General features: G+C 55.2%; 1 protein-coding gene across 20 annotated transcripts in view; it reads right to left on the bottom strand.

Annotated features, from left to right (window-relative positions):
* Window positions 1-1,086: 1,086 nt before the first annotated feature.
* MAPT (microtubule associated protein tau) overlaps window positions 1,087-27,172 on the bottom strand; it is a 35,777-nt gene continuing 9,691 nt past the window's right edge. The window contains exons 2-17 of one of the 20 annotated variants that reach the window (XM_052699575.1): window positions 21,393-21,472; window positions 20,032-20,118; window positions 18,999-19,070; window positions 17,785-17,850; window positions 14,835-15,680; window positions 12,461-12,516; window positions 11,784-11,954; window positions 10,634-10,766; window positions 10,142-10,192; window positions 9,464-9,729; window positions 6,784-6,876; window positions 6,543-6,635; window positions 3,276-3,357; window positions 3,029-3,141; window positions 1,753-1,900; window positions 1,287-1,425 (exon numbers count right to left, since the gene is read on the bottom strand). In XM_052699575.1, coding sequence (XP_052555535.1) covers window positions 1,412-1,425; window positions 1,753-1,900; window positions 3,029-3,141; window positions 3,276-3,357; window positions 6,543-6,635; window positions 6,784-6,876; window positions 9,464-9,729; window positions 10,142-10,192; window positions 10,634-10,766; window positions 11,784-11,954; window positions 12,461-12,516; window positions 14,835-15,680; window positions 17,785-17,850; window positions 18,999-19,070; window positions 20,032-20,118; window positions 21,393-21,456 — 2,355 coding nt within the window. In that variant the 5' untranslated portion in view covers window positions 21,457-21,472 and the 3' untranslated portion in view covers window positions 1,287-1,411. Of the gene's footprint in view, window positions 1,426-1,752; window positions 1,901-3,028; window positions 3,142-3,275; window positions 3,358-3,395; window positions 6,636-6,783; window positions 6,877-9,463; window positions 9,730-10,141; window positions 10,193-10,633; window positions 10,767-11,783; window positions 11,955-12,460; window positions 12,517-14,834; window positions 15,681-17,784; window positions 17,851-18,998; window positions 19,071-20,031; window positions 20,119-21,392; window positions 21,473-27,172 lie in introns of those variants that run through there. The other 19 variants (XM_052699574.1, XM_052699577.1, XR_008210389.1 and 16 more) reach the window with 19 other exon arrangements.

Genomic DNA, 27,172 nt, shown 5'->3' with positions numbered 1-27,172 from the left:
ATGGGGTGCTATGGGTTGCCATGGGGTACCATAGAGTGCCATGGGGTGCCACGGGGTGCCATGGGGTGCCATAGGGTACTATGAGGTGCCATAGGGTGCCATGGGGTGCTATGGGTTGCCATGGGGTACCATAGAGTGCCACGGGGTGCCATAGGGTACTATGAGGTGCCATAGGGTGCCCTGGGGTGCCATAGGGTGCCATGGGGTGCTATGGGGTACCATAGGGTACTATGAGGTGCCATAGGGTGCCCTGGGGTGCCACAGGGTGCCATGGGGTGCTATGGGGTGCCATGGGGTGCTGCAGCCCAGGAGGGCACCGCGCTCAGCGCTGGGATGGCCACCACCACCACCGCCATTGCACCTTCCTCTCCTCCTCCTCCTCCTCCTCCTGCTGCCACCACACGAGCGCAGCAGAGCCGCGGAGCTGCCGCTTCTGTGAGCTCTGAGCTGACCTTGCAAAGGAAGGAAAAACAAAACAAAACAACAAAAAGCCATCGCAACCCCCAGGTGTTGCCGCTGCGCCCACCTCCGGGCGCCGTCCCCGACATGCGGTGCAGCGCCAACCACTCACTGACAGCATCATTAAACACATGCTCGTTTATGAAAACAACCACCCTGGCACGGTCCAAGCATATACAGACAAATCTACTCTACGACACGAGGGGCTGCCGAGGGAAAAGGGGGAAAAGCCTCGAATTGATCAATCATCCGCTGGGCGCAGCCACGGAGGGGAACCCCCTGCTGCCCTGCCGGGGATGCCTGGCGGTTCTTAGTTTGCTTCGAACATCTCGGCTCTCAGAGGTGAAAACAAAAGGTTTCTTCTGAATCAGCAGGCAAATGGAAGGGGGGGGGGGAGGGGGGGGGTCCCAGGCAGAGCAGTGGGGCTCTGCAGAGCGGGGTTCTGCTCTGCCTGCTGCCCTGCAGGGATGGGGGGAGGGGGGGTGGGACGGGGGGGAGAGGAGGTTCTGTACCTCAAAGTGTCACTGATTGTGAAGTCCTGGAGCTAGAGCTGAATGAACAGTAAAAGCAGGTTAAATCATTAACCGAGTAGGGGATGGGGAAGCAGCTGTAAAAGGAACAGAGGAAGAAGGCCAGATTATTATTATTCGTGTTTCTTTTTTTTCTTTTTTTTTTTTTTTGCTTTGTTTGTATTTTTCCCCCCTCATCTTCTCTCTCTCTCTCTCTCTCCCACGGTGATGCTGTGCCCCATCACAAGCCCTGCTTGGCCAGCGAGGCGGACACTTCGTCGGCTAACGTGGCGAGCTGGGGGGAGTCCACCATGTTGATGCTGCCGGTGGAGGAGACGTTGCTGAGGCGGCGCGGAGAGGCGTCTCCAGAGATGGTGGGGGATTTGTAGACGATTTCGGCGCCGTGGTCGGTCTTGGCTTTGGCGTTCTCACGGAAAGTCAGCTTATGAGTCTCGATCTGCAACGAGAGCGGAGCCCCGTCAGGTGGGGAGGGGGGGGGGGTCCCACAGGGGCTGCGTTACCTGCGGGCATCAGCCGGGCTGTGGGGGAGGAGGTGGCTGAGAGGCGGCATTGCGCTGCTCCACGCAGCCTCGGCCTCGGCCCCCCGCGTTTGTAGGAATGGCAGCACGCCTGGGATGCTGCAGCTCCATCCCAAGGCACCACCACGGCTCCTCCTGCAGCCCAGCTGGGGGTCGTGGAGCTGGGACGCCCGCACGGCACGCAGCTGCCCTTCCCTCCGGCTTCCAGGGCTGGGGAGAGGAAGCGGACTGGGTTTGCTACTTACTGGTGCCCTCCCCAGCTGAATGTGGGGCTGGGGGCTGCCTCTCCGGGGGGGTGGGTGGCTCCAGCACCAGGGCCTGGAGCCCAGCGGGGTCTGGGCTCGGGGTCCGAGCAGCCTGGCACCGGCTCTTGTCTTCCTTGCCTTTCTCTCTCTACAGGTGAAGAAACCCAACCCAAGGCGGCGGGGTGCAAAAAACGCATCAGCAATTAAAAAACAAAAAAAAAAAAACACAAAACAAAAACCAACGAGATCCGATAAACGTCAACCAGCAGGAAAAAGATTTAAAAAAAAGAAAAAGAAAAAAAAAAAAAAAGTAAGGAAAAGAAATAGAAAATAAGGGAGAAAAAAGAAGATCTGGAAACCCAGCGTTGTGAGAATAAAAATGACGAGAAGCACAGGGCAGTCTGATGCGTGGAGCAGTGAGAGAAGGGTAAGGAAGGCAGCGATCCGGAGCAGGGGAAGAGCTGAAACAGAGCTGACCCCTCCTGGTGAGAAAAGAGTGCTTGGAGAGAGCAGCAAGAGGAGAAGCACTTTTCCCTTTGGGAATTCAACCCTGTGCGCTGCGTCCCCAGGCCGCAGCCCCAGCCCCGTGCTGAGCCCTGCTGGCACTCAGGGCGATGCAGCACGGCGCCACCCAGCCTTGGATTCCCATTTCCACCTCCCCACACCACTGAGCTTCGCTGGGGAGGCTGAGGCACAGAGCTCAGCATCCTGCAGCGATGGATGCTGATTAAAGCTCAGCCCAATGCTCCACTTTCTAATTAAAGCTCAGCCCAGTGTTCCACTTTCACTGGAGAGCAGCCCTTGCGCCAGCTTTGCGCTGCGCCACCGGCACCACATGGCATGAAAGCAGATGCTGACAGCAGCATCCCGTACAGCGAAAGCTGGAGACACAAACCTCTCCAGAGAACAGCAGGAAAAGCAGGAAACCACAGCAGAGGGCATCACCCACATTCACACTCATCCAGGCGGGCCTGGAGATGCACAGAGCGCAGCTTCACAGCCCCAACAGCCCAGGGTCGATCTGTGCAGCCCTCAGCTCCGCACAGGGGGGAGCTCAGGAGGATGGGGGTACAAAGCATCCCCCCCCACCCAGGATGTGGGCAGCAATGCCAGCAGTGGGGCACAGCGCTGCCTGGAGAGCAGAGGGGTGCTGGAGAGGAGGCTGAAGCTGAGCCCGGTGAGCAGCACCTTCCCTGAGCCCACTCCTATGGCTCTTTGCTTGCCCCCCCCTCCAAGGCTCACACGCACACAGGACAGCAGCCCTGCCCTGCTTTACCTTTTTATTTCCTCCTCCGGGAACGTGGCTGATGTTATCTAAGGACCCGATTTTAGATTGCACCTTATCTTTGAAGTCCAGTTTCTCAGATTTCACCTCCACTTGGCCACCACCTGCGAGAGGAGAGCAGCGCAGGGGTCAGAGCCAAGCAAACAGCTCCCCTGCAGCGATGTGCTGCCATGAGCCCCCCAACCCCCCCCCCCCCGACCCCAAAATCCCCCCATCCCAGCCGTGCAGATGTTGGTACCTGGTTTGTGATGGATGTTGCCCAGGGAACCGCATTTGGACGTCACGTGGCTCAGGTCCACCGGCTTGTAAACGATTTGAACCTGCCCACGTGGGAGAGAGGAGAAGGAGGTGAGAGAAAGGGGGGAGGGGGGGGGGGGGGGCACAACACGGCAGCACCTGATCTGGATTGGAGGGAAAGGAGCAGCTCGCACCCCAGGAGGATTAATGAGATAAATGAAACGGTCATGAGAGATGGGAGGTCATTAATGCCCGTGTGCAGGAGCCTCTCTGATCACATCAGCATGCATGAGACCGCCTCTCCGCAGAGGGGGGGAAGGAGAGGCAAATTTAAAGTGCTTTAAGTGAGAAAGTGGAGTGGTAATTAATTAAGATTTGCATACACATCATCCGAAAGGAGGAGATATACCAGAGAGAAAAAAAAACGTAAAAAATAAATACCTTTTCTGGTGTAAAACATAAAGCTTATGTCCACAAAAACTGAAAGAACAGAAATGATCAATGTGCACAGAACTTTGATACAAGAGTGACCAAAAAAACACGCATTTCTGAAAAAAGAACAACAACAACAACAACAACAAGGCTGTCATGGAGCTACAAAGGGTCAAAAAATAAAGAGACATCAAGTCTAAAAGATCCGGTGGGAGTTCATAGCATGGCACCTAAGCGGGAGTTGGAGCACACAGAAGCACGAGGGCACCTCCTGGCGTTGCTGCAGCCCGGACGCGCAGCCCCAGGCGCACAAACGCAGGCGGCGCACGGGGGCTCAGGGGGATGCGGGCAGTTTTACGCCACGCTGGAGAACAGGGAGGGCTGAGAGCCTCGGGGCGGGCAAAGCAGGGCACACACAGCAGCGACACCGGGACAGAGGGGACAGAATGTGGCTGCATCCCCAGCGCCCGCCCTGCGCCCTGGGACTGGGCTCGCACCCCCAGGAACCGGGCAGCCCCGGGAGCTGCAGGGCAGCGGGTGCTGCTCTCTGTGTGCCTGCTGAGCAGCCCCTCCATCGGCCCTCACGGCTGGAGCTTCGTCGCCTCCCTGCAGCGCCGGGAGCAGCGCCCCGTGCTGCCTGGAACGCCCTGCGTGCACCAAACCTCGCGTCGGCCCCGTGCCCGGCAGCCCATCCTGACCCTCAGAGCCACAGGTGGCAGCGGGGCTGTGCACACAGCATCGCCCCCCAGCTCCGCTCCGCGGCCAGGGAAAGGTGTGGGAGCGCAGCATCCCGGGGCGTGGGGCTGAAACAGCCCGCGAGCAGCAAGGCCCGGTGCCAGCAGGCGCTGCAGGGCTCGAGGGCTGAGCCTGGACCTGCAGTAAGGCTGGATGTCAAACACGTGGGTCAGCCCCACCTCTGATGGCCAGACACACCGACAGGACATCGCACGGAGAGTGGGGACAGAAGGAAGGGGACAACAGCAACCGCAGGGGCTGAGAGCACACGGCAGGGACAGACGTGAAGACAGGGATGGGGAGAGGTCACACGGAATGCACTGAGCAGGAGGAGAGCCGGGCTCTTCAAAGGCACAAACAGGAGCTGGGAGGACAGAGCTGTGCCCTTCTAACCCCAGTGTGCCCCGCTGCAGGACCCGGCTGTGAGAGACCTCCCATGTCCACAGCAAGAGACCCATCGCTGAGTCCTTCCTGCTCTCCTTCCGGCTCAGTGTTTTTACAGACAAGACTCACTGAACTCTTTGTTATCCTGCTGGGGAGCAGAGCTTCAACAAGGAAGGCAAACAGGCACAGAGTTGTTTGCCTGGGAAATCAGTGCCAGAGACCCGGGGATCCCATCTCAGCATCAGCAATGCGTAGGTCAGCTTCTGCCTAAAGCATCGCTGTGTCAGAGCACTGCCATGAGAAAGGCACTGAGCCCAGGTTCTGTATCTGCCCCCAAGTTCTGTATCTGCCCCCAGGTTCTGTATCTGCCCCCAGGTTCTGTATCTGCCCCCAAGTTCTGTATCTGCCCCCAGGTTCTGTATCTGCCCCCAGGTTCTGTATCTGCCCCCAGGTTGCTGTCTTTGCCTTGGAGCAGCGTGGCTATGCAGGCAGTCACTGCTGACTGTGCTGCAGAGGATTAAGGCACAGCTGCATTGCACCCCAGTGGCTTCTTGTTGCCCCCCAGTCAGAGGAGCCCCACGGCACAGGATGATGATCTCTACCTTAAAATGCAGGGCATTCTTCGCCTGCTGCAGCTTTCAGTGCCTGCTCAGTGTGTGCTGAGCTCTGCTGCCAGCACGACGATGCGTGGCACACATCAGCTCCTGGCCTAACAGCGCAGCAGGCAGCGCAGCCAGGGCAGGGCTTGGGTTTAAGACATGGCAAAAGCAGCAGGGAACGTGTCTCACAGAGGCCTGACCTCTGCAGAGCAGCTCCTCTGGTGTGCGAATAAACGTGGAATTACATCAGATTTAAGACCAAGGTGGCAAACCCAGTTACATCCTTTATGTGCCGAGCCCTCTGCGATGCTCCGTTTCTCAGGGAGGGCATCCAGAGATCAAAAACAGCACAGAGGAAACCCATGGGGAACATCCGAGGGCACCAGGAGGCTTCCACAGATGGACACAGAGCGGGCACAGCCCCAGGGTTGCACTGTTTGGGGTCTCAGTGATGCTCCTCCCTTTGCCCACCACCATTCCCAGACCCAAACTCTGCCTCCAGAGCAGACGGTGCAAAATCCACCAACCCTGCAGAGCCCCTCCAGCTTTCTGGCACAGCACCTGGAAGCTGAGCGTGGTTACAGGTCAGGGAATGGCTGGAAATGCCCACGTTCCAATCCGTTTGCTCAGTATCACCTCAGGCTCAGCCCCCACGGGCACCAACACACACAGTGGACACGAGGAGAAGCTTGATATTCACATGGATCATACTTGCCTGATGGGAAAGGCCAGGAACCTCGCTTCTACGTGCTGTGCAGGGCCACGAGCACCTCAGCAGTACAGTAAGCAACGAGGGCTGCATTTGCTTTTACATCTATCACTGACTGCACTGTGTGCAGGGGCCCGAGCCTCGCAGGCAGCACAAAGCCTCAGGTTAAGAGATGTTTTGTTACAGACACGGTTTGCACGCGGCTCAGTTAGCTCTGCCCACGTCAGGCACGGAAAAGGACTCGTTAGGGCTCCTCTACCCACGTCTTCTGGGTTAATGGGTTAACAGACAGCACGTCACCAATTGCTATCTGACAGCAGCGCTGCTGCAAATAGCATTGGTGCTTGGTGTTATACAACATGCCACTACGGGGGGGATCACAGCGCGCTCAAAGTGTGAAGGTACTCACACTGCCTCCTCCCGGGATGTGTTTGATATTATCCTTTGAGCCACACCTGGATTGAACGCTGCTAAAGTCCAACTTCTGATTAACAATCTGCACCTTTGGTAGCCAGAAAAGAGTCATTGCATGTCACCAATTGCTATCTGACGGCACGGGAGCTGCAGATAGCATTGGTGGTTCAGCGTACACAACATGCCACTTATCATTAAGAACCATTACAGTGCATTGAAAGTGTGAAGGTACTCACACTGCCTCCTCCTGGGATGTGTTTGATATTATCCTTTGAGCCACACTTGGATTGAACGCTGCTAAAGTCCAGCTTCTTATTAATAATCTGCACCTTTGGTAGCCAGAAAAGAGTGTGAGAAACAACATGATCATCTGCAGCTTGACCATGCGAAATATCACCAACGCCAGGAGCCTGCCTGCCAGGGCCAAGAGCAAAGGAGGACCTCTGGCTTGCTGCTCCAGGGTTGGAAGCTGAAGATGGAGGTGGGTGAGCTCTAGATTGAGCTGGATGAGATCTGCCTAGCAAGGCAGCCCTGGTTTCCATGCCAGAAACACCAGCAAGGAAGCCAGCTGCCCGTCTGCTTCCACTGAACAGAAGGGGGGACAGCAGACATGCTGGAAAGCACTGCTGCTCTGAGACAGCGCCTGCAGAGCTGCACCACCGGGGTGGGCTGGGAGGAAGGATGGGGTCGAGAGACCCCCCCTGCTCAGCTCTGTGCCAGCACACACAGCTCTGCCCGGCCTCGGGGTCCAGCAGCTCCAAGTGAAGCCACGGGCTGCAGCAGAGCGGCGGTGTGCCCAGCACGAGGAGCTCAGCGTGGGGTTGGGCTCCAACTCCTGCAGATGCAGAGGGAAGGAGCCGCTGTGCCCGGGATGCAGTGCCAGGACTGCAGTTTTTGTAACCCGTGTGCAGGTGGGATGGAAGCACGGCCCCAACCGAGCCCTGGGGCGGCTGCCGGCCCGCACCGCTCACACCACCTCCAGAGGGAGAGATGCTGTAATCCTGGAGCCACGTGCCGTGCTAACTTCGCTCCCACCCCAAAGCCCGTCTGCAAGAACCCGCTGCAAGGGCAGCTCTGCTGAACGACCCCATGCACCATCCCACGGCTGAACGCAGCGCCTGCTCCCTCCCCTGCGTGGACCGGATTGAATGAAGACCTGAACCAAAGGCAAACACCAGCGGGGGCACACAGTGCCTCAGCTCCCTCTGAAGAAAGGCCACCAGAAGCACAACGCTCCCCAGAGGGAAGGAGGCACAGCACCCTGCAGGAGAGCGCTGCACCCGCAGCCTCTGCATGACCAGATCCCCACCGTGGTGAGGTGGCACCCTGGGCACCCAACCTTCCCATTTCAGCAAGTGCTGCCCGCTGCTGCCAGCAGAGCTTGCTGCACCACGGCTCTCCAGCACCAGGAGCATCACAGCTGCCACAGCCCTCCAGCATTGCTTTTCAAGTTCACAGCAATTAATTCTGCAAATCGAGGCACGGTTTGGCCTGTCTGGGTTTCGCGAAGGCAGCGAACCAACAACCAGAGTGGCGCTCAGACAGCGCAGAGCTGCTGGCGAGGAGCAGCCCTTTGCAGTGCAGCACAAACCAGACGTGCAGAGAGAAATGGAAAAGCACCAGTGCAGCTGAGGGTGGTGAAAAGGAGCCACCCCAAAGCCTTCCCCACACCGAAGTCACACGCTCAGAGCCAGCGGCTTGCACACAGCAGCATGCACCACGCCTGGAGGTTTCTCACGGCTCTGTTGCACGATGGCTGCAGACGAGGCAGCGATGCTCTGCTGGGCAGGCAAGCACACACACAGTGAGCCCAGCTGTGCTCACTGCCACACGTGCAGCTCTGTCACTCCATATCTGTGTGACAGCCACCAGCTGCCCTCAGGCCTCCTGCCGTGCAGTGAGGGGCATCCCATAAAAGCCTCAGGACGCATCCACACAGCACAGAGGCACAGAGCACTGCACTGCTGCAGCTGTGTGGCTGCATTCTGCTGCTCTGGAGCAGTGGGGATGCACCACTCTTCACCCAGCTCAGGCTCCCTTTGCAGAATTCTCCTCTGCAGAGCTTGCAAAATCCACCCTATTTCCCAAGCACTCAAAGCACACAGCTCTCTTTGCTGCCCTCTCAGAAAAGCACTGGTGGTCCTCAAACTGACGCCGCCACCAGATGTGGCTGTGCCACGCTGCTCCACCGCAGCAACCGCAGCTGGCTGCAGAATGCAATGCAAAACCCCACCAGCCAAAGTGGATCCCGAAACCCCAACCTGCTCAGCTTCTGCACTGCTTCTCTCATCAGTTCCAAAACTGAACCTACTTGCAACACCAGCAGATCCAGCTCAGTCCCAGCAGGACTGGGGTCACCTCAGAGCTGGTAGCAGCAGGAGGACCCCAGCAGGATCCCAGTCCTTGCACTGGTTGTGTTTTGAGAACAGCCCAGCACGCCCAAAGCTCTCTGCCCTGCCACGAGGCTGCAATTCCCTCCGCATGGGTTGCCTGGGGTCCCTGCAGGAGGCCACCATCCTCTCACAGAAGTGACTGCTCCAGATCACACAGCAGCATTCAGAAACACAGCCCTGATCCTGGGACTCCTTAGGGCTGCAGGTCCCAACTCTCCCTCTAAAGCTCTCCCTAACAGGACACCACAAGGCAGCATCACCCCCAGCAGCCACTGCAGGCCAGGCCACCCCACGGCCACGAGCAGCCCTCCCCGTGGTTCAGCTGCACTAAGCCAGGCAATTTCAGGACAACTGAAAGCCAAGCAGCCCGAAAAACCTCCAACACTGGACATCAAGCTGCCCAACAGCCGAAGCCCAGCTGCCCAGAGCCGTGCCTGCAGCCCCAGCTGGGTGCTGCCGCTCCGGGTCGGGGCTCAGCCCCTCGGCCCCCCCCATCCCCGCACAGAGCAGAGCCCAGCTTTACCTTGCCACCTCCAGGTTGGTGCTTCAGGTTTTCGGTGGAGCCGATTTTGGATTTGACGTTTTTCAGGTCGGGCATCGGAGCCGCCGAGGGCTGCACGCGGCTCTTGGCAGACGCGGGCGATTTGGGAGGCGTGCGAACCACAGCCACCTTCTTGGGCTCCCTGGCTGGTGGGGTGGGCAGAGAAGGAGTGCGGGAACGGCTGCCTGGAGTCCCGGGGGAGCCGGGACTGCTGTAACCGCTTCTGTCTCCAGACTTGGGCTGCTCACCTGGAGAAGGCAGGCAGACGCAGCGAGGTGAGCGCAGGGCGAGCGCAAGGCACGCAGACCTGCCTGCCTGCTGGGGGTGGCCTGCAGCTCCCACAGCCCCCCGTCAGCTCCCGCCAGGAGGGGACAGACACCCATCGGGTGCTGGAGCCAAAGCTGAGGTCGAAAGCAGCCTCCCAGCAGCTCCAAAGAAAGGAGTTCTTTATTGTCTGGATGACTGCTAAGGTGCCCCAGCCCGACATCAGCACGCATGAAAAACTACAAACAAAAGGCACTGAGAGGAACCCGCTTCTCCTCTTTGGGGTTTGGAAGCGTTTTCACCGCCTTGTTTTGCATAATTGAATAAAGCTCAGATCACTGAGCAGCTCAGAACCGTCCCCACCTTAACAAATAAAAGAAGATCCTTAAACATCACCTTTCTCAGACTTCGCTGCTGCAGGGGGTGGCTTTTTCTGCTCCTTTCTGCCTGTTTAATGAATGAGAGAGGTGCTTAATAAGGACGGAAACTTCATTGATGGAAGGATTTAACGCAGCTCTGATAAGTATGAAAAAATGCACATATTCAGAAAATGCACCGCTGAAATGGAAATCCCCAATGCTGGGCGCTTCCTGGGCTTTGCTCCTGGGAATTACGGGCTATAATCTCCATTCCTGCAATCGAAGAATGGATCCTCGCACCCCCGGGTCTTTGGGAAACATCGTCAAGAGAAAAGGCAGAGATGGATTAAAACAAAAAGAAATGAAGCTGGTTAAACCTTCCAAATTGGAGGAAATCCCAGCGGGACGAAGCGAGCGCCACCTCCTCCCTGCTGTGTTACCAACAGAGCACGTAAAGCAGCAGCACCACCCTGACGGTGCAAAGCTCCCTGCCCCACAGCCCCGCACGGAGGCACAGCCCCACACTTACCAGAGCCAGGAGGGGTCTTGGGGGCCGTGGGGGTTTTGGCTGGGATGCGGGTGGCGTTGCTGGAGTTCCTCTGTGCCTGCCCGGCTGCAGAGCGCGGCGTGGCCGGCTTGGTGCCACCCCTCATCTCCTGGCCCTGCAGGGACACAAAGGCAAAAGGTTCCATTTCTTTCCCTTTTTTCTTTTTTTTTTTCCCCCTCTTGTTTTGCTGTCCCGATGGGAAATAAACCCGCTCTTTGATTGCACAACAGAGGCTCCATCCACGAGGCAGAGCCAGACCCCAAACACAGACATTTCCTTTGTCCTCCCTCCCGTAGGCACCCATACAGCATCTGCAAGGGTGTGTAAACAGCAGCGTGCCATCTACTGCCTGGGGATCCTGCAGAAAAGCCCTCCCAGGTCTATAAACCAACGCGTCTGCTTTCAAGCTGTGCTCTGATGCTGCTCTGTGTCACAAAGCTGAAAACGTGCAGCGGGGATCTTAAGAGCTGATGGGTCCCAGGGCTGCAGGGAACCATCACAGCCAAACCGCATCCTCTTATCCAGAGCTGCAGCCTCTGCTCTCTCCCTCAGCACAGCTGTATCTGTGTGACTGAGCGCCACCGAGGGAGAAACCCCCCAGCAGAACGAGCCACAGAAGTGTGTGATTTTCACATCCACCTGGCAGACAGCTCTGCACACGACCAATGCAGCTGCCGTGTTCTACACACCCATAAAATGCAGCTTAAAGCTGCAAAGAGCATGAAAGAACACAAAGGGACCCAGAAACGTTTCAGAGAGACCAGGTAACCCCTGCAGCACGTGAGATGCTCTAAACTGCAGAACAAGGGGCCGTGAGACTGACACAGCCGCTCCAAAAACTGCCGTGCAGAGAAGCACATCCCACAGCACTGTGGATGCCCCATCCCTGCAGGCGTTCGAGGCCAGGCTGGATGTGGCTCTGGGCAGCCTGGGCTGCTGGTTGGTGATGTGCACACAGCACAGGGGTTGGAACTGAATGATCATCGTGGTCCTTTGCAACCCAGGCCATGCTGTCATTCTGTGACCCCCCTCTCTGAGTGACACGCGGTGCTTCAGCCCAGCAAGCGCTGCCAGCACTGCCTCATGCTGTTCTCCAAGGCAGCTTTGCCTCTCTCACATCCCATTTCCTTACCTTGGCCTTTGTTTCATGCATTCCTGTACTGGCAGGTCGGGGTGTGACTCGTTTAGAGGTGGATGCAGGGCTGGAGGGAGATTTCGGAGGGGCTGTGCTAGAGGAGGTGTGTCGGTGGGGAGGGATGGAGGCTCTATCGCTTGGGGGTTTGGCAGTGGAAGGTGAGGATTTCTTACACATGGAAAGAAAATAAAATCGGAACAACAAAACCAAAATCAGTATGGGAGGGGAACAAAAGGGATAACCAACATTACATAGGATTAGAGGGTGCAATGTGGAAGCAGACTTGAAAAAGGCAGTGGAGAGGTTCTGCCCTCTGCAGCACAGAGCTGGGTGAGGGCTGTGGGCCCTGGGGCACTGCTGGCATCCTAAGGCTCCACCAGCAGAGCTGTGAGACACCCAACAACAGCCTGGAGTTTGCTTCTGCATCAGTTTGCCCCACCAAAGCCACTCTTCTGCTTTCTGACTGAGAATATCACATAGAACCACCCATACAAAGCCACCATCTGCATTCTAGATTTGATTGCACCATCCAAACCAGGGCACGGGGAGAGGAAAACAAAAAACAGGGCCGAAGAATGGAGGGTAATGGCAAGGACTCCTAAAGCAGGAGTCAGGAATGCGCACAGCCCACGTGGGCAGGTGGGGATCACCTCTGGTTCTCCTCCTTTGCTTACCTTCGGTTTCTTTTCATCAGTTTCAGCCCCTTCCTTGTCTTTGCTATCAATACGAGCTGACAAACGGAAAGACACAGTTACACTTTGAGGGATGGGTGAAATGCACAGCTGACAGTGCCTGAGCTACAGTAACATGCATGCTGAGCTGCTGCTACGCCTTCCCTCTAGCTGAGATCAGATGCTGCTCTTAAAAACGCGAGAAAACCCCCCATTTCTTGGCAAAACACATCTAAGCACTTTCCTCCTGGGTTAACAGATGACCCTGTGCACAAGCAACATCAGTCACTGCTGGAGCATCGGACACACGCCAGGTCTGCGTGAGCCCGTCTGCACACATTTGCACTCAGTTCCAGCAGCCCTGGTTCAGTTCAGGATAGAACTGCCCTCTCTGAGCCCAGTGTGAGTCTGTTTAATAAAACCTGTGTGGTTCTAACAGTCAGGTATGTGCACACTGAAACCAAAGGATGCCCCGACCGACCGGCACCAGGGAGCCCAAGGTCTGTCTGAAATCCCTTCTCCAGTGTGTTAACTTTGCAGTTTACTTCCCATCCCTCCTGACACCACATCCCAGCAGTGCGCCCTCCATCTGGCTCAGGCTCTGCAGGCTCTTAACGCTGAGCCACTCTCCTGTTTGATTCACATCAAGCACACGGTGGCCCTCGCAATATTTCAGGCCGCAGTACTAATGAGGTGAGAAGCTGAGAGGAAGAAACGTTGGTACTGTCAGGCACTCATTACAAAGGTCCTGCTTTGAGCCCTCAGCTCATTCCTTCCTAATCTGGGACGAAAAGCTTCTGATCTTCACCCCAGTGTTCGGGAACCCAATGGTCAGCCCATGTGTGATGCCACGAATGCAGCACTGATGCCTCTGACCCGACCCCAACAGCCCCAGAGCTGCTGCAGAGACTACAAAGTGCCTCAGCCTTTGAAGGAAAAAGCCCGTTAATGAATTAATTAAAGAAATTCCTTCTGTTGAGTCAGAAACTGGGTGACCCTGGGCAAGGCAGCCCCAGCCCACGATTGGTTTCAGGCTCTGATGACAGCGACAGCAAGCCATGCTGATGCCCTGCAGCACGTGTGCAAAGCTTTCTGATGCCTTCTCAGGTAGTAAACAATAAGAAATGTGTGATGAGCTTTGGCTCCGAGGGGAAAAGCTCCATCAGCAATTTCCTCATTGACCCCATGCAGCAAAGAGCGCGTTTCTCTCTGCTGCAAACCAGAGAGGAGGGGAGGGGTGAGCAGGATTTCCAGGTTAATGGAAGCAGCCATGCCAGGTTTGGGGACGTGGCAGTGGGGTGAAAGGCAGAGCTCCTCCCCAGGCCAGCCCTGACAGCACCAAGTGGGACACAACACCAAGTGGGACACAACACCAAGTGGGACACAACATGGCAGGAGACCAGCAGGTTTTGCTGTGCGTCCTGCAGCACCATTTGCACTTCTGCACTGAGCAGATTCCTCTGAGATGTTCCTGGCTCCCTGGAAACTGGGAAGCAGCTCCTTCTTGGAGAAGGAAGAGGTCTAAGAGCTGCTCTGCCAGCAGGGATGCTCATGCTTTGAAGGAAGAGCTCAACCCTTCACTGCGGACAGCCAGAACTGAGACCTGCTGCACAAACAGCACCCAGGGCTCTGACTGCCCAGGTGCTCACAGAGGAGGATTTCCAGCCCAGACACTCGCACAGCGCTGTGCCCAAGAGCCTCCACACACAGAGCACCCTGCAGAACACAGAACACAGCCATTGCATCAGAGCACCCGCAGATCCAGAGCTGGGATCAAAGCACGATGCTGTGTAAGAGCCTCAGCTGTGCTCTGCGAGGGACCCACGTGGGACTTTTCCCTCGGTCTGAACTGCCACCTCCCTTATGTTTTTCCCTCCTCCCTCCTCTCTAGGAAAGCTGATCCAAAGACTTATTGGACTGGATAGTGGACACATGCAAACCAGGTGGCAGCGCCCCATTGGGACAAGCTGCAGCGTGCTGGGTTAGCCCCAATCCAACATGCCACAACACCCAGCCAGAATCTGTCTTCGCTGGGAAGCTGCCAGGTGTGAGTAAAGGAGCCCAAAGATCCAAAGGAATTTTAACTAAAAAAAGAAAAAAAAAAAAAGGAAAGCGTGATTGGGAACCCGCCAGCACCATGCAAGGGATGCAAAACCAAAGCATGGGGGTCTGGCAACGATGCCGAGACATCCAAGATTAAAGGAGGGAGAGGGGGAAGCAGCAGAGCTTTGTAGATCAGTTCACAGCAAAGGTCCAGGCCATGTCCCAAGCACTGCAATTCAGGAGGAGGCAGCAAGCTGAAGTGCTGCTTCAAGCAGCCTCGTGGTGAGCAATGCACCAGCAGTGTGAGCTCCAGGCAGGCAAACGCTGCACACACCTTTCAGGAGAGGAACTCGACTGACTGCTTTATCTGCAGCACCAGGCTTCTTCTTGGGCGTCCTGCACCCTTCTGCACCCAGCTCTGCCTCTTCCACGGCAGCATCGCTGTCTTCCCTGCCATCCTTTAACCCAACGGGGGGTTTGGCTGCTTCCTTTAAGGGTCCAGCATCCCCTCCTGCCCCTTCTGTTTGGGTCTCAGAAGGCTCAGACGAGGTGACATCTGCGTATGACTCTTCCCCCTGCAACTGCTGTCTCTCCTCTTCTGCTTTCCGTGCTTCAGATTCAACAAGGAGCGCCTCTGTCTCTGTGTCTCTCAGGACATCTCTGGACTCGCTTTCTTCTTCAAGAGCTTCTTTGGTTGCTTCAGGGCCTGGAGGAACACGCTGTCCCACCAGGCCAAGCAAATCCTGCCGAGAAGCTTCATCCTCATCTCTTTCCCATCTGCTGGCACCTTCTTTTAGCGGGGCTCCAGCATATAACGGAGCTGGCCCAGCTGCAGTGCGGGAGGCATCAGTGCCACCCGCTCCTGCCAGCCCCACGGCGCACACATCACCCAGCTCTTTTCCCATTGCTGAATCCACACCAATGCCTTCTCTGCCCCCACGATCCCACAGCTCACTGCTGTCCTCAGCTGGCCGGACATCTTGGTACATATCCAGGGGTATCGGGATAGTGACCTCGATCCTGGTGGGAGCTGTGGCTGCAGGCTTTGTTTCTTGTTGCAGAAGAGGCTCCTGAGGACCAGCAGCCAGCTGCTCCACGGGCTGGCTGCCCCTTTTCATCACACCTCCCACGTGCTCCTTAAGGCCAGGCTGCAGCTTTGGAGAGCTGGGCTCCCCTGGAGCTGAAGACGCAGAGTGTGAAGCGCGGGCAAACAGTGAGCACAAGCACAGATAGGTGGTCAGTCACATCATGTAGAAGAGAAACTTGGGATCTGTACTATTAATAAGAGCTGCCCCATTCAGCAGACACAGAGCGGCTTTTTAAAGGAACTCTGACCTCCATGGGAACTGGGAAGGGGGTCGGGGGCAGCGGGGGGGTGGGAAGACAGAGCACTGCCTGGACCCCAGAGCAGAGGCGGCTGAAGTGTCCCCGTGTGCCATGCCTGCTGGGCTGGCTTCAGAGGTATTCAGAAATCAGCAACACATCCAGCTTCCCAACCACCTCCAGCTCATTCCTGGTTCTAATGAGCCCGGGGAACAGCACTCCTCTGCCTGCTCCCTTATTGCCAGTGTCCTGAACAGCAGAGCCCTGGTGGGAAGGACTGTCAGTAAACTGTGGCTGTAACTACACAGCAGCTCTGGACTGTGTCCCACTCAGCCTAATTAGTGTTCCAGCACTGCTGCCATCGTTTGGGCAGAGGAGAAAGAGTGACATTTAAAACCCAAAACATACGGTCACAGAAACACAGATCTTATTTTTTTTTAGGGTAAAGGAGACAATTATTTTCCATTGCTGATCTCAAGCATGACACAGAGCTTGGCAATTTCACGCCACAGTGCTGCATTAAGCCAGATATTCTGGTTGAACTGAAGCTCTTCTGCTCAAAACTCTTCCAACTGAAGCAGGGATGTGCTGAGCAATGGAGAGCTCACCCTGAACCCTGGGGAACTACTCGAAGCCCTCTGCCCCCATAAGGATGTGCACATCCATCCTGCAGGGCTGCCCGCAGGCCTGAGTGCTGCACAGGGAGAGCTGGCAGAACACCAGCAGGGCAAATCTGAACTGAAAGATGCTGAGACTCCAAAGGCATCCTAACATGCTCTGCCTTCACCGCAGAGATCATTTCTGCAAATCCCACAACACAAGAAATGAAAGCGGGCAGTTATGAGATACCCACAACTGTGGGCATGCATCAATAATCACATCAAATCATCAGAGCTCATCATCGTTACAGAGCAGCAGCACTGCTAGAAGTCCGTTTTGGAGATGTAACCATTTATGTCAGAAGCCAGAAATGCCATCTATTGGTTCTCTCAGAGCTGCAGTGAGCTGCACGTCCCCAGAGCTGACAGCTGAAAGATCCCAGGACAGGACAGAAAGCTCTCATTAAAGATCTGGTGAGAAATAGCAGCTACCACCAGACTGAAACAGACAGACAGCAGGGATAACTCACCCCATCCTGCTAACAACCTTGACTTCCTTTTAAGTAGCATCACTATTTTGAATGCAGAAGAGCTGCTGGCTTGAGAACCACCAGCCAGGCATCAAATGCTTTATTTTCATTGCAGGGAGCAGAGTGTGTGTAGCTGTGCTGAGTGTGAAAAGCAAAGACCTCAATTCACTCTGAGCTGAGAAAGCAAAGAGCTGCGCGCTTCCTGCAAAGGCAGGGATGGCTGCAAACAGCAGTCAGAAGAGGAGAGACTGCAGGAGCAGCCTGAGGAACCTGAACAGAAAACCTCCTTACCAAATGGGCTTTAACTGCCCTTCTAACTAGCACACAAAACCAGTGCTGTCACATACAAACGTGAGCAGGACGGCTGTGTTGAAGTGACTGCCCACCTTGCCTAGCATTGGCAGACGCCCCTGGAGACTGGGATGCAAAAAGAGCCCACCCTAAAAGAGACACAGTAGTTAAGAGTCAGGTAATTCACGTGGGACGTGCAGGGCCCCAGGCTGACCCTACAATGCAATGCTCAGCAGTGCCTCCTGGCTAACTGCACCACCCTGGCTCTGTTTATGGCCTTTTCTAGCCTGGAGGATGCTCTGTTTTGCCACTGGACAAACAAGCATCGGTGCTTCAGCCACCTGAGAGAGAGAACCGATGAATGAAGAGCTGCCTGAAATGGGTGCGCTGGGACATTCAAAGTGTGTGTGATCTGCCTGCCAGCAATGGGGAGAGCTGCTGTACAACTGCCCACGGGGAGCAAAGCAGTTGCATTACAGAAGAAAACTCCCAAGCCCCCCAGGAGCAGCAACCAGACCCCAGCAACAGCAGTCTGACCAACCTTGAGCAGCATCTCCTGCAGCGTGGTCCTCCAGGCTGGGGGTGGCTCCTATGCCCGCCTCTTCAGCTGGTCCCAGTTCAGAAGGAGAATGGAAAAAACATCATCAGAACACGAGAATTAAGTTTAAGCACTCTTCTGGAGAATGCCTTTACCTCCTTGCTGATTCTGCCCATCGCGGCTGTGTTACGAGCAGGGCAGTATCAGAAAGGCAATCAAGCTGTGTTAATGCTGGGTCCCATTAGATTTATCCGACAGCTGCTGTACCAACGTGTTTCATCAGCTGGCAAGTCAGCACAAGCTCCTTCAGACAGACATGCAGAAACCTGAGCACTGAGCACGGAAATCTGGGGATTTACGTTTCCTCTTCTACTCCTGCCAAGCTGGCAGCATTCGTATCCATGTCTCTTACCTGAGCTCTACCTCATCCGTGTCTTCTCTCCAGCTGACTGTCATGAGCTCTTCCTGGGCTATTTGCTGCCAGCTAACCTGGCTGTGTAACAAACCCAGTGCTTGCAGGGTGTGGGCTTGTGTTAGCGTTTGGGTGCTGGCAGAAGCCCATTCTACCACACTGCCTTTCCCAAAACCTGCCTGATGCTCCCAGGAGAACCCAGCAGCCACCACACAGGGACCACGTGCTCACAGCCACACCTGACTGTCCGAGGAGCTCCTGCCCCGCTCTGCACGGCTCTGCTGCACATCAATCCCTTCTAACTCTGAAAGACCCCCATTCCACCCTGCAAAAGCAGGCCCAGGTGCAGAGGTCCTGAAGGAGCCACTTGGCTTCCTCTGCACGATCTCCAAAACGTGCTGGCAGCCCGAGAAGTGCTGCAGTGGTCTGGATTCCACCTGCCTCTCCAAAGACAACTGTGTGGGCTGAGAGAGAATGCCCGGGAGAGGAGCAGCGAGGTGCTGCAGAGATGGGCAGGCTCTGCAGGAAAGCACTTTGCCTGGAGACGTGAGGCAAAGCCACCACGGAGAGAAAGACTGGCAGATGAGGAGCTGAGGAAGAGAGAAGAAAAGGCTGCGAGTGTCCCCCAGGCTGGGGAAGGCAAGAGGACAGCAGTAAGCAAGGAATTGCATCAGAAGAAGGAAGCAAGCACGAGGAGTGAAGCACGCCTGCCAAAGGTTCTGCAGCATTACTGCTCAGCACCAACCAGTCCAGCTCTCTGCTCTATCTGTATCAAGAGATGAAGCTGCACCTCGGTCTCCCTCACCTGTGGTTCCTTCTGGGATCTCCCCGTGCTGATCCTCTTGGTCTCCTTCCTCTACTAAAGGTGCTGTGGCATCTGAAAAACAATGCAGCTTTCACACAGCCAGCAAGTGGCAAAACCCTGGGGAGGTCAGGATGCTCCCAAGGCTGGTTTTGCTCAGAGCAGCACCCATCTCCCTCCCTTGAGCCAGCGCTTGTGGAGGGAGACAAGCGAGCAGGACGCAGCAAAGCTGGTCCTTGGGGACACAGTGAGCTGCCCCCACAGCAAGCACACATCTCTCATGTAGCTGCATGAGATCACTGTCAGCCTCCATCTCCAGCAGGGCAGGGCTGGAACTGCTCAATATCTCCATCCTTTTTAATTTTAGATACATTTTGCAAGCCAATGCCTTTACCCGAAGCCACCAAGAGGCAGCTACTTGGGATTAAAGCAGCCAGAGAAACAGTGCAGTTCATCAAAACAACAGGCAAGTCTCTAGATTACTTCCAAACTAGATTTCTTCCAGTGAAGCAGCACAGAAATGCCCTGACCTGACCCACAGGACTTCTGCATCAACTCGAAGCTGTACATACAGACTCCATCCATCTCACCATTGCAGCACAAATCGTGCTGTGTGAATGAACATATCGGTACAGAGGGAACACAAAAAGAGCTCCACCTGACTCCGACACAGAGCAGGATGGGCAGGCAGTATTCTGATGGTGCACAGTGATGCAAACCTGCGGGCGATGTGGGACTGCTCCTGGCTGCACTGAGCTAACTGGACCCTGAGGTCACTGTGTGAGAAGGAAACAACCTGCAAGAGACTTGCTGAGCTCCAAGCACCACCTCGCATCGCCATCTCCGGCCTTCCGACCCACTCTCCATCTTTAAAGCCAATCCTCTCATTCTGCTGAGTGAAAACCTCACTTGTGATGAGCCTAACGAAGAGCTCTCATCCAAGAAAGCCCAGCAGAACGTGGCACGAGGCTCTCGGCAAGGTTTAGCACGACCCCAACCATCACGGTTTCAAAGCAGTAAGACAAAGAGCTCCCACCTTCTGTAGTTGGGGTGCTCTTAGCGTCAGAGGTTTCAGAAACAGGCTCATCCGATCCGTCATCGACTGGAATCTGAAGGGGATAGCCTGGAAAACAAATACTTAGAGCAGGTCCTTGGCGATGAGTTACAAACCTCTAACGGCCCAGGTCCACTGGAGAGCATAAAACCCCTGAACTGATAAGCAAGCAAAGCGTGAAAATGCCAACCAAAAGCACCGGTGCCATCGCCAAAAAGAACAAGCAGGAGCCAAAAGAAAAACCCAGGGAAGCACACAGCAGAGAATGGCAGAAGCAGGAAAGGAGATCTCAGCAACAGAAAGCAGGGAAGATGTACGTCTGAGTCACTGCTGTCCCCTCTGCCATTTCTAGAGCCATCAGACTCTCTCCCAGAGCTGCTGCTGAGCGCTCCCATGATGTATTTATTCATTCTCCTCGCTGCAAACCAGCAAGTCTTTGTGCAGTGCACAAGGCACAACGCCAGGCTGGGGCCAAAGTCATCTTTTGGAAGAGTACAGCAAAAAGCACAAGTCTCTTCTTTGCAAAGAGGCTGACCAAATGAAACAATACAACGAAAGCTGGAGAAAATGACTCGGAAAAGAAGCTTCAAACTAATAAAAGTGAAATCCCTGTGATGTGCAAAGATGAGGCTACGAGCTGAGAGAAGCCATCAGCCTGAAATGCATCACACGACCCACGATGAATGGATGCCATGGATTCTCTCCTCGGCTGAGATAACCCACTGGTCTGGTTTGGTGGAAGCTGTGTCCAAAGCCCTTCAAGAAAATAAAATCAAGATGGTGTTTATATGAATCATAGCCAAGAGTGAGTCCCACCAAGTGTGCTGGGGCTGTGTGGGTTTCCAAGCTCAACTGTGCAGCGTGGTGGGATGAGAAAGGAAAGGCTTCTGGAGAAATGCAGGTCTGAAATGTGGGATAAAAGACTCTTGCATGGCTCCCAGAACTCTCTGCTCAGCCTTGTGCAGGTGAGAAAAGCAGGCAGCAAGCAGCATCCTCGAGCTGTGTCTCAAAACAAAAGCAGTGCTGTGTTTTAATAGCAAACTGAGGAGTGAACACAAAAGCATGGACGTGCCGAGCTGCAGCAGTAAGATCAGAACTGCTCGAGACAGCATGGGATCTGTGCTCTGCTAGGCAACCATCACACAGCAGCATCCTCCTTCATTCAGGAGCATCAGAGCACCCTGTGGGCCACCCAATGCTTACTGCCTGCAGCAAGCTGCTATGCAGGAACCTTCCATACACACACACACACACAGCATCTCCTCCTGGCTGCCCCCAGGGCTCTGCTCCCCCTGCCTGGGTCGCTCTTGTCCCCTGCACTGTCTCCTCCTGGAGGTGCTCACCTGAGGGGACGTGCTGCCTCTCCTGGTCCTCCACCACAGTGACATCCTGGTGTGGTTCTGCCATCTTGCAGCCAAGTTACCTGAAGGAGGAAACAAAAGCAATCAGTATCAGGCAAATCCTGGAGCCTTGTTGGCGTGTTCCATGTTCAGCCACAGCAAGAAGGGAGCTGCTTTGTCTGCTTTTCCTGATGAGCCCCCAAATCCCACCGCTGCGTACAGGGAAGCTCAGGATGCACACTGCCTACTGGGTTTTGCAGCTGTGCAGAAACACTCCCCAGAGCATCCGGTGCCCCCAGATCCACCAGGAGCACCCATGAGCAGAGGGCAGTGCAAAATGCTCACACACCAAACCAGGACCTCCGAGGGCTTTCCCAAGTGCTAAAGGAAATGAACCCAACAGCAAACACAGCCTGCAGGCGCCGTGCCTCTCCTTATTCTCCACGCCGATTGGACAGACGTGGATTTTAGTTGACTTCCTAATAGCTGATATAATTACAGCCCCTGGCAGTGATTAATAACGGGCTATTAGTGTAACTGTGTGCTTGCCATGACCGTCAGGAGCAAATGGATGCAGCAGTGAGGCTCAGGTCACCGCAAGCAAGGAAGCAAACTCACGTGGTTTTGTTTGCTGGCAATAAATTAACGGGATATATGGAATTAAGAGAAGCTCAAATGCCAGTAACCAGATCTCCTGCCCAGCTTTTTTAAGCCTTAGGAAGATGACTGGACCGTTTCATCTCTGCCTTTGACAGCCACAAAGCTCTGACAGAACTGCACCAAGGAAGCGTGAGAACTTGCCACCAAAGGAAGTCACTCACAAAAGCAAAGGTATGAAGTAAGAAGGAAGGAGGTGACAACTTTTGGTCAAAACCTTGGGGGGGTGGGAGGCTGCCCACCAAAACAGAAATCCCTATGGGCATCTGGCTGCCCTCCTCCCAGGGCTCCAATGATCACATGGATGATATCCTGGTCTCATTTGGCTCCACTGTGGTGCTGTTTACAAGGGTGGTTAGCACTGAAATACAGAAATGTGATGTTAGTTGAGCGTATGGAGCATAAAAGCAAGTTGAGCATGAAATACGTGAGTGTGAATGTGCTGCCTGGAGTGCAGAAGGTACAGGAGCGAGCTTTCTATCCCAAAGGCAGACCTGGGATACACAGCAGTTTCCCCACGTGCCGCCCTGTCTGTCAGCAGGAAAATGCAGACAGCAGAAGCCATCCTGAGCCCTTTCCCTTCTGCTGGTTTCTAAAAGCCTTCCCAGCCCAGCCCAGCTCACCACACACCCACAGGCACTCACGAACCTTTATTCCAAGCTGCTGACCCAGAGGCAGAGCATCCACTCATCTGAGTGCTGCCTTAAATGATGCTCACTTCTTCCTCACGTTGCCTCCTCTCCTGCCTCCCCCAGTCCAGTTTTTGGATAAGAGCAATCAGAGCCTCTCCCAGTTTGCCTGGACAGTTGCATTTTGTGCTTTCCTGCCTCTGGACAAGAATTTCCTGGGCCACCATCCAGAGAGGACTGCTGGCTCCACATCCAGCTCACATTCCCAGCCTGGGGCTCAGCTGCCCGTTCTGGGCACAGCGTTCAGCTCAGCTCAAGATGTTCCACTGCTCCTCCCAGCTCAGCATTTAGCATCGCTGCAGCCCTGGCACGGCAGCAGCCAGCAGTGATTCAGCAAAGGCCACGGAGCTGCACGCCTGCAGTGCCAGCTCTCACTCTGCTCACTGCTGGTGCTGCTGGCTTTTTGACACCAGGAAACATTGGGGTGGTTGTCAGAGAACTGGCTGGTCTCGCCGTCGCTCTGCAAAAAGGCCTTTAATGCTGTTCTGCTCACAGCTGGGCACAGGCAGCCCCGCTCCCACTGAGCTCCACGCATGGCAGGAGCTGCAGGAGCGAGGATGGGCTCGGGAGGATACAGCCATTAATGTTTCAGAGATGAGAGAAGAGCTGCCTGTTGTGTCAGAAGGAAAAAGGCATCGCCTGAAGGCGCAAAGAACCAAGGGATAAAGCACCCAGACCTCCCCCGAGAGCTGCAGGGTGCAGACATGCATCCGTTCGGACAGCAGGACTTTGGGGAGCAGCAGTGTCTCCCATGGGGCTGGACGGCCTCGTGCCGTGCCTGCAGGGCAGCAGGAGGGAAAGAGGCTCCCCCTGCAAGGGCTGAGATTGAGAACCATTACAAGGCAGATGAAACTTCAGCACAACAGAGAGGTAAATAAATGACACCAAGCGGTCCGGGGGGGGAGGCCAAGCGAGCCAGCAGCGCCATTATCTCTTAGCTGCAAAGCTCTCCCAGCTGGGTTTGAAACACACAGCCCATATCATCATGCAGTCATATTCACCACCATAAAGACGTTTTACGCCTCTCTGATGGATGCTGGAGTCCATTCTTTCTCATCCGCGGCAGCTAAAAGCACTCCTGACAGCAACTCGGAACCTGGGGGTGATGCACACAATTCTGGGACAGATCCGTCCTGCTGGAACCACCAAGCAAAACTGAAGGGCTCAGCCACAAAGCACTTCTTATTGCGGGGGGGAAAGTCCCAGCTCTGCTGTGGGTTTTTTGCTCTATGAAGGATTCACGAGGCAATGAAAGTTAAAGCTTATTAAAACTGCTTATTTTAAAGAAAGATGGTCTGAAAATTGCACATCTGAGCAACTGTGAATTACAAACAACGTCTGAGATGACGCTCCTTCTGCTCCTCAAGTGGAGGAGGAGGAAATCCCTCCTGGGGGAAAACAGCAAGAAGGGGAAAAGATGTTCCAAAAACCTGTAGGAACAGCCGTGCCTCGAAGCAACGGTTTGGGAATGAGTAACTCCACCAAGGAGAGCCACAGAGATAAACCAGCAGCACGCCCTGCGTGAGATAAAGCACAGAGCCCTGCTACGAGCCTTATCCCTGCCAGCACAACCATCCCCACCAAACAGGGACCCTATCTAAGAAGCAGCAGCCCAGCGTGGTCTTAACAGCCCCTCCAGCCCCACGCTTCCCATGGGGGCACAGCTCTCACTGCCACATATCTGAGCTCAGCCCACCAGCACCATTTACCCAGGCGTGCAGCCCAGCCGGGTCCCTCGGCCAAAACCCAAGGGATGAGTTGAACCACGGCCGTCCCCGCACTGAAGGCACCTTCTCTGCTATGGGCATCAGTGCTAAGAGGAGCAGCCCAGGCTTGGAGCTGCTTCCCAGTGATGCAGGAAACACAGCAGCACTGGGAGTCGAGCAGCGCTGTCCCAGTGCCACACTGGTGTGCTCGGGATGGAGTGACACACAGCACAGCTCAGGGGACCAGGAGTGACTCTCACTGCACCTCAATGGCATTTCGTGGCTCAGCCTGAGCCAGCACGCTCCCTGCAGGTTTCTGCTGTGCAAAGTGTCAGCAGCAAGATGACAAAACAGCTGCAGAAGACACTGCCACCCCAAAGAGCCCAAAGTCTGCAGGACCACAGGGAGGAGTCTGAAGGGAGATGAAGCGAGCCCTTAGAGCTGCAGGCATCACTGAGCTGTGGTCAGGGAGCGAGCTGACAGCTTTCGAAACCCAGAAGATATTCAAAGAGGAAAAAGAGTAATTTTCATCACACAGAGGACGGCGAAGCTCTGGCACTGCTGGGATGCTCCATCCCTGGAGATGCCCACAGTCATGGATGGGCCCTGAGCTGCTGGGGGGCACCCAGCCCACGGCAAGGGGTTGGAACTGGGTGGGCTTTAAGGTCCCTTCCAACCCAGCCATTCTGCCATCCATTCTATGAAATATTTAAGGTCACAGGTTAGAGCACACCGAAGCCCTGTTTGTAGGAACTTCTCTCATCCAGCAGCACATTTTCTTGCTTGGTGCCCCTAAGAGCCAAACCCAGAACCCAAGGCTGCAGGATCTGGTGCCGAAGTCCCTGCAGGGCCATCAGGTCGTGTCACCACCCAGCACAACAGCTTGCAGAGCCCTCATTCTGCTGCTGCAGCCAAACTCCTGCAAGCCACACGCTGTGCTCCTCCCCTGAGAAGGCTGAGGTCCCAAATGAAGCCTCCAAACTCTTCACGCCTCGGTGCGAGGATTCCCTGCAATGACAGGTAAGTAAAAGCAGGACTGAAAACAACGTACCCTACTGACAGCAGCCTGGAGGCTCAGAGGAGGAAAGCAGATGCTGGGGATCACACAGCTGTGCCTCAGCTCAGTCCTCTGTCTGTGACAGATGACATCACAAAGGAGCAGCACCAAAACGCTTCTGGTGCCAGGGGCTGAGCTGCCCTGCGAGCTGTGTGCAGCCCCAGAAGCAGCCCAGCGCCAGCTCACCCTGCCAGCTCTGCACAGATATGGGGCTGCAGCCCACAGCACAGCTGCTGGGATCACGAGCCTGGGAGCTGATGCCTCGATTCACACGGGCTACAAATCCCCAAATAAACCATAGATTGGGGGCTGCTATGGGCCACGCGTTGGGAGGAAAACAGAGGGAGCAGGAATTTCTGCAGTGCTTGGAGAGATGCAGGCTGTGTTTGCACGCTTTGGTGCACATCCCTGGGTGCAGCCGAGCAGCTCCAGCTCTCCCAGCAAGCACAAAGGGGAGCAGCTGCATCCCAGCTCCTGCTCAGCTCCTTCCTTCTCCATTATTTCACCTGCAAGGGTGGCAAACACCCACGTTACTTGAAAAGGAAAGCAACAAACATGAGCGTTACCACTGAAAGGTGATCAAACACAAACAGGATTCTTTTTCTTCTTCATTTGAGTTACTCAATTAAAACGGAGTGGCAGCCCCGTGAAAGAGCATCAGCCTGAAAGGCTCTTCATAATTCATAAGCGGCTTCCTTCTCATCTCCTCCGTGCACTTTGTGCTTCCGAGGAGCTGACATGAAGGAATTTGGACAGTGATGCACAAGCACTGCCTCACAGGGAGCGAGATGAGAAACCACAGCAAGGCAGGAGCGAGGAAACTTCCTTCATGTTCAAAGCCAAACTCTTCTCAGAAGAGCAGGAGGGAGCTGCACAAGGGATCGTTTCACAGATGCTTTTTGTTCCTTGTTGCTCACCTTTAACCCGTGCTACTGAGTCCTTGGAGGCCTGGAACACCTTTCCTGGGTTACCAAGACCAGGCAATGAATGCTCCACAGCGGCAGCTCTGGAAAGGAGATGCAAAGGGAGGGCCATAGCACTGAGGGCAAATCCTAAGCAATGAGAGGTCACGATTCTTTACGAAACAGCATTAAAAAGGAATAGCAAAGTTGGGTCTGAAGACACAAGAATGGTCAGTGCGTATCCCTTACAAACCCAACTGTCCCAGCTCAGAGCACTGCACGCCCTCACCAGCTGGCTCAGGTCGCCAGGGCACGCTTGCTGCAAGAGAAAAGCCAAGGGATGCTCACGTGCTGGCAAGTTCCTCAGCACTGCTGAGAATTAAACAGAATTTGCCATCCCAAATCAGCTTAGGGCAGCTCAGCAGCTGCCTCCTCACTGGGTGGCCATTAGGAGGGCAGATTATCCGAGCCCACCCTGAGCAGTGAGAGCAGCCGCTCCCGGGGGACAGCAGTGCTTCTGCCTGCCCCAACAGCACAGCCCTGCAAACTGGAACCTGCAGGGAACTGCAAGCAGCGTTTGCATTACAGGAATATTAAGGCTACGCCTTGCATCAATTGCCTCACAAAAACCACGCACCAACCCACTGCTTTGCTGCCGTCCTTCCCACATCTTTCACCCCCTCCTACCTCTCTTCTTCCCCAGCTGACCAAGCAGAATGCAATGCCCTGCAGCCCTTCCTCTGTGCACAGCCAGGAGGAGCACAGGGTGAGC

This window comes from Tympanuchus pallidicinctus, unplaced genomic scaffold (assembly GCF_026119805.1).
Source record: "Tympanuchus pallidicinctus isolate F22 unplaced genomic scaffold, pur_lepc_1.0 scaffold37, whole genome shotgun sequence".
In the NCBI taxonomy this organism is placed as follows: domain Eukaryota; kingdom Metazoa; phylum Chordata; class Aves; order Galliformes; family Phasianidae; genus Tympanuchus; species Tympanuchus pallidicinctus.
The sequence above is the reverse complement of the archived record's forward strand: the minus strand, read 5'-3'. Positions and strand labels throughout refer to the sequence as shown.